This window comes from Anneissia japonica, unplaced genomic scaffold (genome assembly GCF_011630105.1).
Source record: "Anneissia japonica isolate Jap-2015-1 unplaced genomic scaffold, ASM1163010v1 scaffold1417_len1240632_cov203, whole genome shotgun sequence".
In the NCBI taxonomy this organism is placed as follows: domain Eukaryota; kingdom Metazoa; phylum Echinodermata; class Crinoidea; order Comatulida; family Comatulidae; genus Anneissia; species Anneissia japonica.
The window spans coordinates 721,090-743,267 of NW_022727891.1; the positions used below are offsets into that span (position 1 = coordinate 721,090).

At 33.5% G+C, this 22,178-nt stretch overlaps 3 protein-coding genes across 3 annotated transcripts; 1 reads left to right on the top strand and 2 right to left on the bottom strand.

The window, feature by feature from the left end:
* Positions 1-407: 407 nt before the first annotated feature.
* Positions 408-5,537, bottom strand: LOC117113926 (pyridine nucleotide-disulfide oxidoreductase domain-containing protein 1-like). The gene is made up of 5 exons (XM_033257437.1): positions 5,401-5,537; positions 3,250-3,489; positions 2,329-2,806; positions 1,794-1,933; positions 408-1,161 (listed from the first exon to the last, which is right to left on the bottom strand). Exons 2-5 carry the CDS (start codon positions 3,415-3,417, stop codon positions 457-459), a joined length of 1,491 nt encoding a protein of 496 aa, XP_033113328.1. The 5' UTR covers positions 3,418-3,489; positions 5,401-5,537; the 3' UTR covers positions 408-456.
* A 1,888-nt stretch (positions 5,538-7,425) lies between these two features.
* LOC117113876 (origin recognition complex subunit 3-like) lies at positions 7,426-14,405 on the top strand. Its single transcript, XM_033257342.1, has 14 exons — positions 7,426-7,662; positions 8,005-8,088; positions 8,326-8,480; positions 8,652-8,811; positions 9,217-9,330; positions 9,852-9,985; positions 10,493-10,556; positions 11,169-11,365; positions 11,557-11,684; positions 11,763-11,964; positions 12,372-12,513; positions 12,888-13,004; positions 13,553-13,623; positions 14,010-14,405. The coding sequence occupies exons 1-14, from the start codon at positions 7,426-7,428 to the stop codon at positions 14,113-14,115; spliced, it is 1,911 nt and encodes a 636-aa protein (XP_033113233.1). The 3' UTR covers positions 14,116-14,405.
* LOC117113911 (nuclear migration protein nudC-like) lies at positions 14,299-21,168 on the bottom strand. The gene is made up of 9 exons (XM_033257416.1): positions 20,997-21,168; positions 18,417-18,494; positions 17,853-18,059; positions 17,662-17,739; positions 16,652-16,762; positions 16,135-16,326; positions 15,669-15,752; positions 15,299-15,417; positions 14,299-15,010 (listed from the first exon to the last, which is right to left on the bottom strand). The coding sequence occupies exons 1-9, from the start codon at positions 21,072-21,074 to the stop codon at positions 14,959-14,961; spliced, it is 999 nt and encodes a 332-aa protein (XP_033113307.1). The 5' UTR covers positions 21,075-21,168; the 3' UTR covers positions 14,299-14,958.
* Between the last annotated feature and the right edge of the window lie 1,010 nt (positions 21,169-22,178).

Here is a 22,178-nt window from a genome sequence, read left to right on the forward strand (position 1 = left end):
TTTGCATACAATATGAACAAATTACAAATATAAGCAAAACACACATCATAAAGCTGTCCACACCACTCTTGTATGCCCATAAATAGTCATGATATGCCTATATATGGTCATGATGTGATGTCATGATGACCATATTTGGGCATGTCACATGTTTTTATCAAATAAAATTTGATAGTCTGGACAGGGCTTAACACATATGTAACATAATCAACAATTAAAAAATATGGCAGTCTAAATAATGTTTACTCCTCTATACTTTAGACTAACAAAATAATAATACTGTAGATATATGCACGCTAGGTTTAAGTAAGCATACAGTAGCAAAAACGAATTAGGGAAGCAGGGCTGTGGCCTATAAATTCTACCAAGGTGTCCTCATACTTCAGACGTCATCTCAAGAAATTTTCTTGCAGTCTTAGAGGTACAAGAACAAGTAGATACATTTGCCCTACACGATCAATCAAAATAGTCTTCGATATCAACTCCAGGATTCAGTAGATCTTCACCGTACATAGACAAGTCCATCCGATTTAATATCAAGTTCTCAAACGTTTCCTCTAAATCAGTGTCTCCAATTAGGATAGCGCCACACATTTTTCCATCCTTGAGTATAACTTTGATGTACTCTACACCAAGAGTCACACGAAGCAGAACTTCATAGTCCTTCTCTAGTCCTTGTCCGTTAAAATTTCCTAAAAGTACAACTTTGAAACCAAAAAACTCTGTCATGTGCGCAAACATCTCAAAGCAGAAGTCCTGATGGATCACCTCCCCGGCAGCATCAGCCATCATGCACTTGGCCGCATAAGCTCCCATTTGCAGCGCTTGGGACCACAGCCTCATTTGAAACCACTGAGGTGCCGGGTCCCACGCTGCCGTACACACATCTCCAGCAGCGTAGACATGATCTAGATTAGTCCTCATGTGATTATCAACATCAATACCACCATCTGAAGCAAGAGCGAGTGGTGTGGGGCTGTTAGTGAATGGTGCTGTGTTTGGAGAAACACCAGTAGCACTTATAACAAGATCACAACCATACAGCTTTCCATTAGTTAGTAACAAGTAAACAGGCCAGGACTGACTAGTTGTGTCACATGCTAAAATATTTGCAGGTTGTCCAAACTGTGAATATTCTTCTGGTGTTAGTATCTTCTGAACCTGAAACAGACCAAAATTCTCTTTCATTAAAAACTCTTGTAGATTATCAAACAAATGTAAAAAAATAAGCATAAGTGGGGTTGTAGCTTGGTGGTTAATTATTATTATTATTTATATAATTTATATAGCACCTTTTCTTTGCAGATGCAAAAGGGCTTTTTTCCCAAGATCATTAGATCCACATGCTTTAAAGTGTTGCTGCTGGTTGACAGCACAGAAGCAGGCAACCCCAAAAGGTGTCATTTTATACTCCTGGGTGGAGAGAAGCCAGGCACATAAAGTGCCTTGCCCAAGGACACAAGCAAAATGTCCAGTGAGGGATTGAAACCCTCTGACCTCAAAGTTTGATAAACAAACCATTCACACTGCGCCAAGCCACTTAAGCATGCTAGTCTTCCAATTTCAGGGTATTCAGTTCAGTTCCTGTTAGTGACCGAGGTTTTTCTCATGACCACAACAACTCCACTCAATGAGACACATTTTGTAATTTACACCATCATAACATATGGTTCTTCGTGTGTGAGAAATTGCCACTTATAAAATTAATACTGTAGTAATTAATTATTATTCTTATTGACAATCCTTGGTACATGTGCCTAGATAAATTACATAAAAATAGAACAGTATCATACCTCACATTCATATTCCACATACACAGGATGACTAGCACCGTTTCCCCCTCCTTGCATTGACAAACCACTGATCCAATCAGGGCCTAAAGCGCCCCCTGTCGCTGATCCTTTGTTTGATTCGATGTCACTAGATTCTGACACTATTTGAATGATAAATGCTTTTATTAATAATTGAAAAATCAAATTAAAAAGTTTTAGAAATGGGATTTTTTTATTGAGTATTGGAGGAGGATTCCAAGCTCCGAATTATATCTAATCCATATTTTTGGGGGGAATATTGTAATGTTTGTAGCTCAGTTTTTCATTACACATTATTATTATTACTTTTATTATATTTTTGTATTTGCAATTAATTTAATATTGGAGGTATTTGTCACAATTTGTTAGTTGGTTTTAAAATTGTACAATGGTAAATTAGTGAACATATTTTATGCAATATTAAAATATTCACAAATTATTTTTATTGATATTCCTAACTCTGAAACTGTACACCAAATGTCTCTATAAAGTATATGTTGAACAACCTCGAACAAACCTGTATATTTCATTCTTTTAAGCGGAGCAGTTCGAGGTTCCTTTTCATTTCTTAAATGTGGAAGAAAAAATTCTGCAGCACCGGCATCAACAAACGTATGACTGATACTCTTATCACGAATTGCCCATATCACTGTACAGCCTTCAATCTCGTACACAAGCTCCGAGGCTATCCCACCATTACCTACAACAGCAACACGGTTAGCAGAAGCTAGCTTTTTCTGGAAGGACTTAACAGTCTCAGTGTCTCTAATACCCAGAACATAAGGATTGTCTTTGCATATGATGTCTGGTTGTCCACCAGTACATATACAGAGCTTCTTGTATGGAATGGCTTGTCCATCATCTGTTGTGATAATCTGTTGCTCTGCATTGATACCATTCACCACGGCATGTATAACTGATAGTCCTCGCACTGACGACTGCAGCTTACTAGCATGTTTTTCTTCTACTGAAAAGTTTTCTATAACTTTTGAAATCTGTAAAGTAGAGGATGGCAGGAAAAATAAGACAACATAAGAAATACAAAAAATTAACCTGATTGGAATATTTGTGCTAATGTTTGAACTAAAAAATCAGTTATTTTATTATATTATGTAATTTAGTAAATTATGTTCTTGCAGACACAAGATTAGAAATAGAAAACATTTATTATTACAGGATTTATAAAGCATTTTTCTGTGAAAGCTTTGTATAGAAGGTACTGTACATTAATCATGGGGTTAAGAACACACATTGCATTATACTCCTGGGATGTTGTCCAATAAATTACTATGAAATGAACCAGTACAAATTTAAAAAAAAAACCAATTTGAAAAAAATTTACTTTTTAAAAACATTATTTGGCCTGGTTTGATGACAGGAAGATTAGTCTGTGAACTAATAATAGCAATAGCTTGAGGTAAAAAAATGAAGACTTTACCTGTCTGAAATTAGTGACAGCCTTAACAATGGGCGATGCTGTGATTAGCGTTATTGGAAGATCAGGAGAGTATAACGACAAATGCTCCACACAAGTCACTCCTGCTATTCCACCACCAATTACTACATAGCCTGGGTGGGTAGTAGTAGGTTTGGTATGAGAGGCCATCTAAATAAATAATTAGAGGCAAAGATAGAGCCTACCCTAGACTCAAGGCTAGGACTATATATTTTGTAGATTCTGGAAAAAAATACATAAAAATATGAATAATTAATCATTTTTAAATGAAATTGCCATGCTACAGTACTTATGGTCACCAACAAAAGCATAGTAATGTATTCTACTGAGTAGTATCTAACCGGCGCTACAAGAATTGCATGCTTGCTCTTTGGAAACCCTAGTATAGAAAAAAAACATTATTAAATTAAGGTCTACGTAAGACTGATGAAAATGTTTTTCTTTTCTATATAGATACAGTAGGTACAGACCTCATCTGAGGTCTTTCAATTCAAGCCCTTACAGTTTTCCAGATGATGACACTGAGATGCGAGTCTTGTCGTGTTCGTAGAAGCAATAGGCCTACTGTAAGCTACTGTATGCCGCCACTACTCATTCATTCATTCATTCCTTATTCAGCCAAAAAAGTGTACAATACAATTTACACAAACAGAAATAACAATGGCCAGGATTGATGATAGTGACACTTTAGCTCGAAAGCCCATCAACTCAGTCTTAGGAAATTACAGAAAATACTGTATAAATAATAAAATATCAATTATCTATTTCCAAGAAATTAAAGCCCCATTCCCAGCAAAATTTCAGTTGTTATGAAAAATCTGATTTTTATATATGTTATAAAGATTTATAAATATAATACAAAATTGCTAGTTTAACTGAATTTAGACATTCCTTAACATGAAAAAAATGTAAAATAAGACTGAAATTTGATTTTTTTTTTTTGTATTCCACACAAAAAATAAATGCGGATGAATTTTTTATGTTTGATTTTGCGATAGGTCTACGAAGAAATATAGTAGGCACTGGAAACATTAGCCTATCAAACACTGCTATTCTAGGCCTAGCCTTACCTCGATTTAGGTTCTGTTATCACACATAAAAACAGCCGACATGATATTTTCCATTGCTGGTATTGAGACTTGTGAAATATAATATTTCATAGGAATTATTTCAAATTTGACAAGAAAATGATTCTGACCAACATATCTCAGGCCTACTTGATCGACCACAGTGCTGGGCGAGATATGAAGTACAAAAAGTAATCTCATTAGAGAGGGCCACTTTATTGACTGTATAAAGTATACATAAAAGCGAGAGCATTCCAGGGGATTCGATCTGCAACTTCTGAACTTGCCTAGTAACGAAGAATTTGTCAAGAAAATGATAATCTCCTAAGAGAAATAGTCTGTATTTCTCATTTTCTTTTATTCTTTTGCATAAAACTAAAATTAATGCCAATATTTTCCTATGGTATATAATAATTAGAGTAATGCATATGCCTTTTTTCCAAAAAAAAAAATTTTTTAGTGAAATTTTACTGGGAATGGGGCTTTAAATAAAAAGAAATTAAATGTTAAAATAAATAAAAAATAATAAATTATAGCATAAATTAATTTGCCTATATACAGCAGTTTTTATGTACAACTTAAAAGGGTTTAAAATGAATTAAAATGAAAAGAAAATTATTGTAAGTCAATTATACATTTAGAGTCAAGGATAGTAATATATACAGAAATATAAAAAACAAATAAAAAAAACCTGAGAATATCTCATTAATTAATCAATATTTAAAAACAAGTTTAAATACAAAATACTTTATATTATTATCAACACTTATTGTCCCTCAAAAAATGTAGTGACAATATTGTAATGTATTGACTGTAAAATAAAGTATTTGTACTTTACTACCTACAGTACTAGCCTAAACCTCTAGCCTACAATAGGCCTAGCCCAACTTAGCTCAGGCTAAATATTGGAAGGTAGGCAAGTCCTGGCCTAGGCAGGCCTAGCCTAGGCCTCCCCTACTACTAGGGCTAGTCCTGGGCTAGCTAGCCCAAAAAGCGGTGATATACTACTACTACTACTACCAATACACGTTTGAATAGGAATCGACAAAGGAAATACATTACGTACAACACCGACGCCGTATCACTTCGTATATACTGAAAATGATTACACAAAACTTAGAAAATAAACTTCAATTCATTTCGTTACAACATATTGTGTAATGAGGAATAAACTTTCAACGAATCGGGTGTCAAACAGTGATTTGACCCTGAATACATTCTTGGTAATTGTTTTTTAATAATAATGTAACAAAAATCAGAATATTATTCATTTCTTTTATAATATATTTTAAAATACCTGATTAAATGCTTAAAGTATAATGTGATCTAATAAACCTATTAAGCATACTATTATTATGATATGGACTGATGTTCGTAGAAAGTAATAATACTCCGAAGTGGCTGTTCGCACGCTACCGTGTGAATAAGTAGATCATATCTTTTTACTTGACAATATAGACCGTGGTACCGCTACCGTGCGAATAGTAGTCTCTTCCAATAATGATATCAAAGAGATGTCCGGCGGCTCGGCACGATAAAAATATTTCACATGTGTTTTTTTCGCATCGGCGTTATTATTATTATTATTATTTAAAATGGCTTTAGAAATAGAAACAAGTACTACTTCCTTTTCCAAAGTAAAGTACTGATATTATACTTGCAGTTGCTGATATTTAGTTCATAAGTTCTAGGCTATGAGCTTAGTCTAGGCCAGGCGCTACTACTATTAGCTAGCTAGGCTTAGGCTAGGGGGGCTTTGACTTTGTCTTGGTTGTTGGCTAGCCGCCTAGCTCAGTCGGGTAGGCCAGTTGTTAAGCCAAGGCCTACACTCAGCTGGCCTAGGCTAGAGTACTAATGCAAGCTATTAGCCCTATGCCTTAACACAGGGCGGGGATGGTGAGGCTTATTTTTACAGTTTGGGACAAGTGTAATTACTTGAATTTATTTTCTTTTTTATTTACTTTACTTGAAATAGGGATGTTTTGCTTTTAAAAGTAAAAAGAAGAAACAGCTAAGACCAGGTATGTAATTGACTTCAAGTTAAAAAAATCTTCTGTAATAAAATATTAGCATACAGTAAATAACAAAAGTGGCGAAACCTAGTAAAAGCATTGCTTGATGCAATTGTCATGCAAAATTTTAACTACTAAATAATTGTCCTGAGTTTAATAATAAATTTAAATGAGTAATTACCTGTATTTCAAAAGGTTTAAATGTTTATTAACAGACTGTTTCATAACTTAGGATTAAAAATTATTAATGATAATGATGATTGTTTAATAATATGAAATCATTCAATTGAAAAGGATTATGAATATATTAATTGTTATTAATATATAATGCTATTGATGTATTTTAAAAAAACAAGACATCTGATGTTGGAAATATATATGTATATATTTATTATTTTTATAATAATAATAATTATTATTATTTTATATATATATATATATATATATATAAAATAATAATAATATTATTATTATTAATTAATTATTATTATTATTATTATTATTATTATTATTATTATTATTATTATTATTATTATTATTATTATTATTATTATTATTATTATTATTATTGAACAAGTGGTGTTGCCCTGAAAGTGGGGGGGGGGGGGGGTGTTTGATGGTGGGTAAAGCTGTCAGACATGGTGGTTGCGATCTTCTTGGAATCGATTGTCAGCCTGACTTTAGTGAAGGGGATTGCTACTTGAATGTAGTACATTGATGTTTTTGTTTGTTTTGTTTTGTTTTAGATGTTTTTGTTCTGCTGTTGGCAATTATTCAGCCCTGTCCAGACTATCAAATTTTATTTGACAAAAACATGTGACATGCCTAAATATAAGAATAATAATGTTAGTCTTATGGAGCGCTTAATGCAAAACAATGTTTCTAAGCGCTTTCCACTTAAAAGAACTTGAAAAAAAAGGAATGACGCCATAAAATATCCTAACTGTAACCAAAAAAGAAAATAAACGCAGAGGAACCCTTTTCACCGCTCCGTTCTCCAGCATTTTGAAGCTCCCATAATTGAGAGCTTGCTGGAACAGAACTCATGATGACATCGCATCCTGACCATATACAGGCACATGACTGTTATAGGGGCCATGTGGCTTATTATGTATATTGAATTAATTGATGGGTCTTGTACTCTTCTGCATTTAGGTGTCAACATGCCAGATCACACTACAATATTTATGAACTTGATCAGCCAATTAAAAGATGGCATCACACCATATATTGCTCAGCTATCCTCCAAGGACTGCCACACCATTAAAGCTTTACTAACTAAGCTAGTCTCGCAGCTAATGCAAACCGATAACATGGTAAGTGTACATGCTGGCAATTTCTCATAACAGCCACCATTTAGATAACTTGCCATGCCCCCTAGCCGGCTCCAGTAGTAGCACCAAGTGTGAGGAGGAGGGGTGAGGGGGCGGAAATCTGAGTCTTATTTGCATTTTAATAACCTGTTGCTGAATTTGTAATCTTAATATTTTTAATGTATTGTAACATTCTCGCAATTCAGTTTTCTTTTAAGTTACTGCAATGAGAAATGAAATAAATAAAACTTGAAACTAAACTTGAAACTTGAAACCTCAAACTTGCTATTCTACTCTCCTTTTCAATCCTGATTAGAATTAGGAACATTTTTGTTTTATTCACAGTCAGATGATTCAGAAGAGATTGAGATGAGGAAAGTTCCCTGCACTATGTCAGTACTGTGCTCCTGGTATCATCATTCAACTATGGTATGTCTCTGGGGCTTGCACATTGGTGAGAATACACTCCAAAAATAAGCCATTTCATACTTTCATTCCTGCATATGCATGCCAAAGGTCAAGACATTAACAAAACTTTGTAAATGGACATACGCTGGTAGAGATGATGGCTTATTACTTGATGGAAAAAACATGAACTCAACAAATGCTCTCACTATAAAGAGAGATTACTTATGTATACTGTATGTTATTTTCTGTTATTTTTAGAGCTCACCAGTTAAAAAACAGCCCAAGTCACCCAGGAAAAGGTCATCAAGAGGTCACAATGTGTGTTTCCCACAATTCCCCCCTGTTGTGGTAATAATTGAAGACCTAGAAGGATTTACTTCAACAGTTCTACAAGATTTTATTACTATGTGCAGGTACATACAATAATTAATATCAAAATTATACTCATAATAATGGTAAAAATATTAATATAAATTTTAATGTTAAAACTAGAGGTCAGTTGAATAGGCAACAAAAGGCAGAAGTAGAGAATACAAAAACTTCAATGACTCCAAAAACATGTGTGTCATTGTTTTTCTTTTCAGTGAAAATATCAAACATCTTCCTGTAGTATTACTTTTTGGTATTGCTACATCTGTGACCGTTGTTCACCGTCTCCTACCTCAACACATTTCATCGTTGCTAAGCATCGACAAGTTTCAATCCAAACCCTCTACAGAGTATTTATCTGAGGTTATTCAAAAGGTTAGGTCACTTTTAAATTATTGAATGATATATTGATTAAGTAATTTATTTATGGTGAATTGATTGATTGATTGATTAATTAACTTATTGATTGATGAATATATGTATTGAATTGATTAGTAGATGAATTGATGTTTGATTGATATATTGATTTATCGATTGATTGTAAGATGAATGCACTTATTAATTGCTTGATGAATTGTTATTGTATTGTTTTTGTTGATGTATTTATTCAAATATTCCTGTATCATTTTGGTTGTTTGAGAAATTGATTGATAAATTAAATTTATTTAGTTTTGATTTTGAAATTATAATGTTAATCAATACTAATAATTCTTAGCTAAAAAATGAATAAAAACAAATATAAGGCCGACCGACATTCTTTTTGTTGTTTTGTCAACATAGACGTTGTTGAGCTCGGACCATCCATTCCGTCTTGGACACAAAGTATTCCAGCTCCTGTTGGATCTTTTTCTCTTCCATGATTTCTCAACAACTAGCTTCATTAAAGGATTACAGGTAAGGAAATTGCCTGAGCTACAATATAAGTCAACTTTATTGTCAAAATAAAAATTCTGAGATATGTGTACCTTATAATGTAGAATCATAAATTTTACCTTATACTGTAGAATCATAGATATACATATGATAAATAGTAAAAAGAATAAATCTTAATACAAAAATTCTTAATACACTTTAATTATCATCTGTAATGTTGATAAATAAATTACAAGCTATGTACCATGCTATGTGTATGTTAGAATCAAATAAAACTTAAAAACAAATATTGTAAAGTGGGTAATCTTTTATAATAATGGCATATTTAAATAGCTCAAATGTTTTGTATACTACTAATGAAATTTTATATTCTTTCTTTGTTAGGATATTTACATAATTATACACCTTTAGTGCTAGAATCAACATTCATAAAAGCTTTAGACTCTACGTAAAGATTATATGTAAAAAGATAATCTTACTCATCAATCATTTTCTATAGCATATTACATTAAGATACAACATTTTATTATTAAAATATATAGTTTGCAATGATGGAGCATTTCTTCAGCCAACCAGCAAGTGTGTTATGTTGTAAACAGCAAGATTTAGCCTCCCGGATCCAGAAGTTGAATAAGAATGACGTTGATATGATTTTGCAACTTCCGTCGGTTAAAAGGTATTAAATGATCTTGATTTCTGCATGGTGTATGAGGATATATGCGAATAATATGTAATATAATAATATCTTTATAACAATCGCCATTTCCATTTATGCACACGTCTACTGTTGATTAAAACCAACAGAACATTCACTTCCTAGCATTATCCTGAGTTGACAGAGATGTAATGTAGATACAAGGTTAGCAGTAAAGCATACCTGAATTGTTAATAGAAACAGATGTTGACAAATCAGCAATCCTAATGTGGAAACTCTAAAGTCGGCACTCGTTTCCCCCGGCGTTTGGCAGCCGACACAATTCTATGGCGAACGCAATGCTATGATGATGATGTAATTTCGGGAGGAACACAGCAAAGATTTTATTAGAAGATTTGACTATACTTAAGTTTTAATGATGGTTATCATTTATCAAAGTTTTAAGGCTTGTTATCCTCAATATTGTTCCAATGAATACCAGTCATATACAATCAAAACATCAAAAATTATGGTAAAATTTATTTGCAGATACATTCCACAACTTGAAAAAGAAAAACAAGTGCTTATTAAGAAAAGTTTAACAGATGCAAAAGTGAGTTGTGATTATTTATATTTTGATCATTATAAAACTTTTTTTTTTATAAAACTTGTTCACTACTCAAAGCATATAAGTAGGTTTAAATAATTAATGCCCTGATTACTAGCTTTAGTTAGAATGTTATGAAATATTGCCCTATGTAGCTAAGTATGTTTTCCATGTGTTTGATCCAATGACAAAGGTAATAATTTAAAACACTTAACATATACATCATATTATCAATGTTAATTTGTATTATATATATCTGTCTCTTATACACATCTAGATGTGTATAAGAGACAGAGTCTGTAGACCTTAGTTTATATGCCCTCTTGCAAAAACAAGTACTTCCTGGTATTTTTAATGTGGAATAGGATAGGCAGCCACAGAGCCATAGACAGAGAGTGTTCCACACAATTCTCCTATACATGCATGTTTTATTTTGTAAAAATTATATAGGTATGCCAACATTTGTTACTTTTTGCGAGAGGGTACACTGTAATGTAACGCTTCAGTGTTGTTACGCGTAAAACCCGAGTGTGTTATCATTTTATTACAAATCTTTGATGTGTACGGTATATTTTTTATTCCTACAAGATCTTTGATGTATATATTTTTTATTCCTAGGTTGTTATCAGCGAAATAGCAAATAAAATGTTTACCTATGACATGACGTTTGTGCCAGTAATGCAATGTCTTCACATCATGACCGGCAATCTACCTCGGTATCCATTAGGTAAACAACTACGTGAGCTATATGCCATGTGCCTGGAAAATTCCATTGTAAATACTGAAGAATACCAGCATGCTAGTAACCTCACCAGGTAAGCACTAGCCAATGACTCTCCAGGATAATGAGCATGTTCTAAGGCCAAAATAGACTCACAAGATGTAGACTTACAAGATAAAGCCAAAAACTTAGCATTATTATTAAAGCAAAAGAAAGCCTAATATATAGAGTACATAGTGTAAATAAGCAAAAGCAATGAAAAATGATATTTATCTCTTTGTTCAGAATGTTTGCACGTGACGAGTTGTTCTCCCTGCTAGGTCAATGCGAGGTCAAGTTAAGAAGCTGCCAGAAGCTGCAGGCTGAAGCTGACAAACTCAAGGATTTTCAGACAAGATTAGAGCAGTTAGGAGGTAAGTGGTCGAGGCTATGTTTGGTTAGATTAGGGAATAACTTAGTGGTCTGAAGTTTCAATCGCATCCGTTTTACAGATAGATGTAGTGAATTTGTGGAAGAGGATGAAAAAAGTACTGAACCAGAACCAGAGGTAAAGAAGGAGGCAGGAAAAAAAGAAAAGACCACTTTGAAAAGTCTTCAAAAGCAGCTGATGGAGTCGGCAAAGAAATCGAGAAAGCTAACAAAGTATGAAGAACTAAGGGATGACTGCATGGCATTCTTAAAACAAATGTTCATGTAAGCTTATTGATGTTTTGTTGACCAAAATAATTGATAATCTCTACTACATTTAACGCCCTTGTTAATTATTGTCTATTTAATCACGTAATTATAATTTTAATAATAGTGTAGATTTGTATAGCAAACGCATCTATCAAACAAGATGCTCATGGTGCTTGATGTGTGGAATAGTTGCTTGTTCGGTGATTTTTTCCCTCATAAGAGTTCCTTTCTGTCTATCCTACCCAGTATACTGGTACCAGCACCTCTCGTTGTCCACCACAGGGGCTATCTGTGCCAGTACACTGACATATCCCTACTCATCTTGAATGATGTACTGGGTAGTTTATAGTCCCTAACCGAAAAGATTTGTTCTACTCGAACCACTTTGTAAAACATTCATAATCATTTTTGTGTTTTTCCAGGGACTATTTAAAATGTCCACAAAGCATGCCCTTGTTTGAAGTGTTCTACTGCACATCTGTGTCAGAGGTCAGACATCACATTAACGCTTCTCCGAGAGCATCTCTTCAGACTGCTCTCAGCAACCCTCATTACTATCTTCAGGTATCTACCCCATTACCTCTTAAATCTTATACTCTAGTAAAGCTGATCGGATGAAAATTGTTTAAAAAAAATTGCTTTAGGGCATAGTTAATTTGTGATGCTTATGCAAAGTTAATAATAGTATCAAACCTTTAACCAATGAGATGCATATAAAGAGCATGTCTACAACATATCTAAGATTTTGTTTCGAGAATCATAGATTTGTTGTTGCAATTGAAATTGGTGTACTGTATATAGTTGCTATTAGACAAATGTGTATTTTACATTTACTATAGCATTGTTTTTATTCTGTAAGACTTGTACAATGCAACTATGTATTGTATTTAGTTTTACTACAAATTTGTTTATATATCATTTTTTTTCATTATGTGAAGTGTAAGTGCTGCAAGACAGAACCAGGGAGGATGGTGGAGTCCTTTCCAGACCTCTGCATCATATACAAACTCCACCTAGAGTGCAGTCGTTTCATCAACCTTTATGACTGGCTGCAGGTAATCATGTCATATTCATCAATATTTTCCTCAATGTGTTGATTTAGTTAGTAGTTTAGTTTATTATTCTATGGCGAATATTTCAGATTGACCAAACCTGTGTGAATAAGTGCCTCATTTTAAAAACCATCCCATTAGAATAAACATTGCATTAGAATAAATTGCTAGGCTTACCAATAATTGCCCTGTGTTGGCCACATTTTGGGAAAATACAAACAATAGGTAGGTCGGTAGGAACTTTTTTACGCTTAAAAAGTAGAAAATACACAAATAATATAATCGCGTACTATGGACCAAAACAGGTTTGGCCCTTCGGCCCAAAAAAAATATTGTTCCTTGTAATAAAAAAAAAAAAAAAACACCTGAGATGCCGACCCTGAATTTTGTAAAATTTTGGTCAGTCAGACGTGGCCAACATTATTGGGCCTAAGCGCCCTTCCTATACTTAAAGTTGATATTTACTATGCACACCTGCAGTAGAAACCAGCAAGCATCCCACTTTATGTACTACTACTATTTTTAGTATTACGTTTATTGTTTCTTTCAAGGCATTCATTACAGTAGTAGAAGGCAATTGTGAGAATGACGATGAGAAGGAAAACAAAGATGATGTACTGCAGTATCCTTTAAATGATGACAATACAAATGCCAATGACTTTGGAGCTGCTTTGTAGCATGCCCGACTTCCAATCCTAAGGTCACAGGTTCAATTCTGAACAGCTGTCCACTCTCCAAGCCTCATAGAAACACAATTGACACAGAATTCTTGATAGGGGGCACAAGTTTGGGGGGGATGGGGATCCCCTAGTTACGCCACTGTATTTTTACAGAACAGTACTTAGCTGCTGTAATCATGTAGCGAGTAAGGGATCCATAGAATGCATACGGTCAATTTCACACAACTCTTCGGTCATGGCTCTCATTTGACCTATTGGGACAAGATTCATTTTTACTATTTGCCTTTTTCAGCCAAAATTTTAAGCTATGATCCTAAACTCTGAGCAGTGCCCGGTTTATTCGTGCTGTGTCCGAGCTCCAATTCTTAGGATTTATCAAACATACTCGAAGAAAGACGGACCATGTTGCACGACTTACGTGGGGTGGTTGCTGATTGGATGGAATGTTGATCAGGACCAATTAGCTGATGATGAAGACATGGTGGACAAACAAATTTTGTTGGACAATACGTCTTGGCTGCCAGATTAATTAGTTATAAACAATGTTTATTTAGTACCTGACATTGAATACGTTTTACTTAACAAAAACAACATGTCATTGGTTTGTACTATACAAGTCTAGTTGATACAAGAGTTTAAAATATCATTTATTTTTGCAGAAACTAAAAAAATTAAGCAAATTATTTTTCTTGTGACAATAAAACTGTATTTGATACAACAATCATTTCTTGTCAGAAGTATACATTATTTACTTATTCTTTATACTGTTGGCAGTTTCATGTACAGTACTTTTTTCAAAGTGGTGTGGTATCTTCACATTTAAACATTCATGCCCTGTATAAACATTTTCTCCATTTGTAAGGAACTTAAACTGTGATAATTAAGAATGAAAACAGCTATGATTGCAGGAAGCACACTTGAGTTTCATTGTTATTTTAAGAAGTGGTTGAAGTACGTCTATTCAACAATAGACCATAGAACTATACCTACATGATCCAAGTTTCATATACCTAATATTATTGTACATTTTAACTCCAAATTCAAATGTCACATCTTCAAGATATTTATAGTCTTAACTCAAGGTGCTCTTTTACATTATTCTGTGGTGTGTTTACATATTATATATTTAGTTTTACTCATCAAACATATTTCAAATGGCTAATGATGATCTCTTGTATTTGCAATTGCCAATCATAAAAAATTAATTGTGATAGATTAAAACATTAAAACAGCATTCAACTAGACAAGGTTGATACCACCATTTTAAAGCAGAGTTTTCAGTTAATCTGAGCCTTGGAGAAGTCCATCTCCGGGTGTTGTGCCATAAACCTGAAACGGAAGAAAAAATTATTACTGTACTATTTTGTGAAGCATTTTTAAAATTTAATACAACTGTAATTAGCCCTAATAATGCAACTCTCACTCAAGCATGTCAATCAATCAATCAATCTGTAAAGCACCAATATCTACGGCTGATGCAATGTTCAGTGGCACTAATGACGGCACAAACTTCAAGCTTTACTTTTTTAAATGATTATAACTGAATATAGCATCTCATGCAGCAGCATATTGGTGAAGTTTAACATCACGGGTTCACAGTTGCAGCAGTTCACTTACTTATTCAACAGTTCTTGTTTCTTCTGATCATCCGAGGTTGGTAACCCCATTTGCTTCTGACGTTGGTCATACATCATCTTCTCCACCATTCCCCTCGTCTCTCCATCCAAATCACTCAACTGATATTGAAATCAATAAAATAATAAATTATTGTTTGCCATTTATATAAATTTATCTACTGTAACAAAACATGTATATAGGAAAGAAATATTAAAAAGGGCTGAAAATAATCAGCTGTATGCACATAAAGTAATCCTAATCTTTTCTTGTACATTATTTCTCATACTATCAGGTTAATATTTTTGAAATTATTATTATTATCCATTTTTCTTTTTCACTGAATAACAATAAATTGTTTTTATTACCATACCTTTGAGTTCTCTGGCTGGACTTTCTTTGTATTTATTTCTGGGTCAGTTGCCATTAATCGATTCCACCATTCCATTTGATTTACCTTACAAAAGAAAAAAATTCAAGATTGGTTTTAATGTAATTTGTTACACATTTGCTGTCAAATAAAGATTATTACTATCAACAATACAATTTTATAGTTGTTTTTACAGTTGAACCCAAAATGCCATTGAAATATTGTTCAACTTACAGATTGTTAAATAATGAAATACACAACAATTTCCCATGTAAAATTATTTCGACTTAAGCAAAGTCGAACAGATTGTTAAATAATGAAATACACAACAATTTCCCATGTAAAATTATTTTGACTTAGGCAAGTTTAACTGTATATTAAAGAGCAAAAGAGTTACATCACTGCCAATCATAGATGAGCAACCTAAAAACGACTTTTCTTACCTTTTCCTAAAAACGACTTTTCTTACCTTTTCCATATTGAGAGCTATAATTTTATTATCCTGCAAAGTCCAAAACGACTCTTCAATTTTAATTTCTTTGCAAAGCTCTCCATCAATGATGGGCGGGTGTCCCTTGAGCCCAACTTTCAGCGTGCGTTTTGTAAATTCTACAATCACGTCGCGTGATTTGATTCGAGGTATTGGTGAAGGAATTCGAACCTAGAATAATACGCAAGTAGTTGTTTAATTATACTGAGTGGTACAAATTCTTTTCTTTCACTTATAAAACTATGTATTTCAGTATATACCTCAATCAACAAATATTTTCATTATTTCATTAATGTTTGTTTATTTTGTCGTTAAACTGTTTTAATAAATAATCAAGATTTTGCTCTTTACCTCTGATGAGGTACTCTAGAAACACTCTGCTTATTGATTAATAGATCTTTTTTAGATCTACTGCCTCTATTATACTGCCCTCATCAGAGCTTTCAAGATTACAAGAACCAGTTTTTTAAATCTATGTTTATGACGATCAACTTACATCTAGTTCCTGAAGTGTTTGTGTCCAGCTATAGTTTTCCAAGTCGCATCCATTTCCTGCATTAGGCTTCAGCTTGCCCTTGTCATCTTCATCCTCTTCTTCCTCGTCTGACTAAACAATTTATAAAGAACATAAATTAGATTGGATTTATTCAGAGTGAATACTAATGATAAGTCTGAAGACTTATTTCCAGTTGGGTTATTCTCGTGGTAATTGAGCAGTAACCAGGAGACAATCCCCTTTCATCTTTTCAGAGTGTATGGTTTTTTTTTTATGTGCACAAGGCAATATTGCACAGATGACAAACATCTCACAGACCGTGTTATTTTTTTATACTTGAATTTCAGCCCTCCAGCTGAACCACAAGAAGACAGATGAATTTGAATCAGGCACCAAAGGTTAATAATGAAACTCCTCAGTTCAGTTTTCACAGTGTATCCCACCAGTTTAGCCGACTGAGCTATACTGCTCTATTAAAAGTAGGATAACTATTGCATGTGATAAATAGTATGTGATACGTAAACATTATACCATAAATGCTTGAATAAGCACCGCACCAAACAGTATTTTCTCATTAAGCACCGCTCTTGAATAAGCACCACTGCGCTCAATCGAGAGTATATATTACACTGTATGTAATGAAACACTTTGAGAAACATTGTTTTAAATACAATGTACACAGTGTTAAAATCAATGAAATAAGACAATGAAGACACAAGCATTTCTTTATAAAGGTTTATTTAGGATGATAGTAGCAAATTACAGGAATACGTGATAATAGGTAGCTAGGGAACGGGCACGGAAAGCGCCACACCAATATTTTTTATAAGCGCCGCTCTTGAATAAGCGCTGCACTGCAGCCTCCAAATATTTTCGCTTATTTGAGAGTTTATGGTACTGTATACTTTATCTCTAAATTCCTACTGAATAGGTTAATACAACAGTATTGCCACCAAGTGATTACTATATAGGCTCTAGACTTGTTGGCAACTGTGTAGAAAGTATTTTACCCCATCTTTTTTGTCTGCTTTCTTTTCTTCTTTCTTCACAGTAGGTGGTTGTGAATTTGCATCTTCTTTTTTCATTTTCTATAAAAAGAAACAGGAAAATCTTGATAAAAAGTATACTCTTGATAATCTGATTAACTGACACTGTTACCTGTGCCAATCATATTGAACTGTGATTTAGTCATAGCACTCACTTTACTATCAAGTTCCTTCTGTAGTTGTTCTGCCTCTTCATCTGTTAATTCTTTAATCTGTGCCGTATCAGACTCGGACATCATTTTCTCAGCTTCCTTGCGCTTTTTCTCCTCTTTTGCTTTTTTTGCTCTTTCACTCTCTTCTTGTTTTTTCTTTTGTACTTCCAATGCTTTCTGTTGATGCTTCTTAAAATTATCCATCACAAGCTGTAATATCATAAACAATGTAATTCATTAAATATTCAAAATAATGTTAAACATATACTAAATCCAATTACTGTAAACAGAACCCCCACTCACTAAAATTCTGAGACCCAGTTTATAAACCATACAAGATACAAACACAGAGACTCTATATTAATTTTATAGTTGTAATGCATAACATGATACATACAAAATTTTGTTCCGGTTGCATAGAAAATACTGTACAATAAAATACATACAAAATATTTAAAAAATACAAATACTGGGACATCAAATAGTACCACCCCTATTTAAACACAATTTTCATTTCAAGGTTAAAATGAGCACAAGTTAAAAGACAACAACTTATCACTGTCTTACCTGTTGAGCTCTGCCCTTCTCAGCACCTGTGAAAAAATCTGTTTTTCTTCTCAAGAAAGAAAAAAATGTATCAATGAGCTGAAAGAAAACATAAAAATTTAAGGTTAACTGAATAGCAGAAGGAGGGTTTGTTTAGGCCTAGTTTTTGCTGCATAATTCCCATTGACTACAACAACATGATATACAGCATATCCAGGCCAAGGTGGTGTTGGGTTGTTTCAGCCATTGTTTTATAATATTAAAATGATTGTAGTTAACACATAATTAGCTAATGGGTAGACTGCATTTTAACTATTTTGTTCTATGTAAAGTGTGTATTTCTTTCTGATTATTTTATTTCTATCAGTTTTAGAAGTTATCAAGATACACATTGCAATTATTACACACATTTATAGATATGCCTGCATTTTTATCAAGCTTTTGCCATTATAATTGTTACCAAGTTTACAAATCAATTACATGAAATGAAATTTTAAGTAGCAGGTCAAAATGGCAATAAACCGAAAACGGCATTGATAAGTACCAAAACGGCAATGACAAGTACCAAAACGGCAATAGGTATAGACCAAGACGGCAAAGGATCAAAATCAATGCCAAAAGCAGCAAGCGTCGCCAGACTCAGGTCACAGTTTATGACTTTCTGAATCTTGAAGTCTTGAAATCAGGCCGATCATCTGTAGGAAAATCGAATATTGCCATGGGCTCTTCTTCCCGCTTGTAATGTTTAATCACGTTTTTAAATTTTTTACACATCCATGACATCAATTGTTTAGGTGCCTTATTTTGTCTGTATTTAAAGCTTTATTTATTTGAATGTTTACTGCTTTTATATTGTCTCCCCCAATCCTTTTATTATTTAATTTGTACGTTGTTATTATTCTTAGGCCAATTATTATTATTATTTTATTATTGTTTTTTCGCATTTTTTTATTTATTTATTGATTTTTTTATTTCGAAAATCATCCAACAGCGGAAGCCAGTTACAGGATGTCTTATAATACATATAAATACATAGAAAAATACAAACAAGCGAAAGATAAATTGATAAATAACATTACAGTATAAAAAGGAAAAGAGAAATTTACAAATATATTGCGAGAAATTACATCAAAATTACAAATTGATTAATAAAATTACAGTATGAAATGGAATAGAGAAATTTACAAGAAAATTGCACAAAATTACATCTTAAGCTAAAAATTGCAAGTTCAAAAAAATACAGATAAAAAAAACCAGATAAGAAAATAAACAAACAAATGCAAAACAAGTAAATGATTGATAAAATTACATTAGAAAATCGGAAAAGGTAAAATTTTTTATAAAAACATTGCAAATGACATCTTAAGCTAAGAGTTGCGAAAAAAAATAAATAAATAAAAAAAATAAATTAAATAAAATAAAAGAATAAAAAATTAAAAAAATTAAAATTAAAAAAAATAAATAAAAAAATACATAAATAAAAATAAAAAAATAAATAAACAGACATACAAAAGGAGACAAAACACAGATCCAACACAAGCACATAGACAAGACAAAAAAATCGAAAACAAAGCAGACAAAACTTTTATGACAAATTGTTTCAGCCTCATTTTGGCTGCATTTTAAATTTTTATTTATTTGAATGCTTAAATTTTGAAACAATTAAAAAGGGCAGTCTTATAATTTGAATCAGAATTTTCACATGAAACATCCGACAACAAAATGTGGCATCATGCAGTACCATCTTTTTGTTTAACTTTCTTGTCGTAATTGAGATTCATTGATCCACCATTTAGTATTAGATTTGGTGGTAGTTGTTCCACTGGATTATGCCATTAAATAGCCCTAGGCCCTATTTGTATAGTTTTCATAAACGCTTATTTATTTTGCACTGTAAACTCAGACATTATGGCAATTTCTTACTGATTGCAAAATGGCAACAGCTTGTTGTGCTGGCGAGCACTCGCTGTACTTATTTGAGCACTCGCTGTATTTATTTGTTGAAAAATGTACTTTGAGAGTTTGATAATTATGTGTTGGAACTGTGAAAAAAAAAAAATGAGGTAAAAAAATTAAGAATTAAAAGTTAGGTGCGAAAGTGCATTAGCACTGATCACTGGTGGTCCTCAAATCAATCAGGACTCTCAGCTCTGTCTCTCTTTAGTCCGATGATGCAAATCGCGCTGTGGTGGCCATCAGTATTGCACGACAACACTCTCGATCACCAGAAAATGATGATGCTGCTGCCAATCTTTGTCCAGTCCATTCTCATTAGCCTCCTATATGACCTTTGTCCATGATGTTGTTGGTCGTCCCCTGTATTATTTCTTTGCAAACCAACAAAGCCTCCTTGGCGGATGGCATGACCGAAGAACCGCATTTTTCTTGTAGTAGTGGCCTAGATGTTCACTATAATACCTCCATGACTAGATCTTAGGTAAATAAGGTAGGCCTAGCTCCGGCTAGGCCTAGCCTAGATCAATTTTATAGATAGGCCTAGGCTAGGCTAGCCTAGGCCCATGGCGATGCCTACCTAGTATGCCTACGCCTAGGTTAAACAGAAAAAAATAGAGTTGTGATTGAAATATAAGCTAGAACTACCTGCTGCACTCCGCCATCATGTTGCTGAGCCATGCCTAACAACATGCCGTCGAATCTTTCATCGTCCGCTGTCGCCATGTTTTCGTCTTTCCCCGTATAAGCAGATTCGATCGGTCGTCGTCTCGTTGTTTTTTAAGCAGTTGGTTTTCCCCACATGTGAGATTTGAGTAAAATACGAAAAGCCGCGAATCGCAAATAGAAACCAGGTTCTGTGGAATATGAAACGTTCCGATCCACTTGCACAATCCGCAGAAGGATATTAGGTCTACAGGGCAGGGTCGGATTTAGGGGGGGGGGGAGAGTGGCGGGCCGTCCCCGTCCTCCTTTTGGAAAGTAAAAAAAAAAAGGAAGAAAGAAAAAGAAAAAATGATCGCCCAAAAAGCCTCATAGGTTATCTTCCCACAAATTTCCCCTGGTGGTGTTATCTCGATCGGCCCACTTTCGGTCCCCCTTTCGCCTCTCCCCCCACCTCGGACTTCGCTGTACAATTTACAGATAAGCCTATTTTAAGCTGATGATATACATTAAAAAATGTTTTAAAATGAATGATAATCATTTTAAAACATTTTTAATTGAATAAGTGAAAAGGTTTTAATTTTGAATCATTTGTGGCATGGTGTAAAGACAAACGGAAAGTAAAACTAAAAGAAGTAAACTTTGACTCAGAAAACAAACAACGTCAGATTAATAATATGCAAGCCATATTTGATATTGTGTCGAAGTATAAGTGTATGATGATTGGCAATTAATTGGTGAGAACAATGTAAATTTACTATGACAAAGAAATTCTAGATTATGATGACATAATTAATGTCGAAATATTGAATTTCGACACGATGGCGTGCATTTCGATACTTGGAGTATGTATTGTACTATCGTATAGTTAATAAGACAAACAAAATCTTTTCATTGATGACGTAGGCCTATGGAAAGTCCACGATAAACTAGGCCTAACCTGATTACTGCTGTACAACTATTGGTTGCTTGAACAAAAAATCGTATTCATTACCTTATGGTATATTGGACAATAAATAAAAACAGGCTTTATGTCTAGCCATCACTTTAAAACCGGTACATAGCTAGACATTTTCCAACATTAAACGAAATATTTTTATTTAATTATATAAGTTTACGGCGATTGTATTACATAGAGGGCGCTTGGTTGAACATTTTTTATAGCCA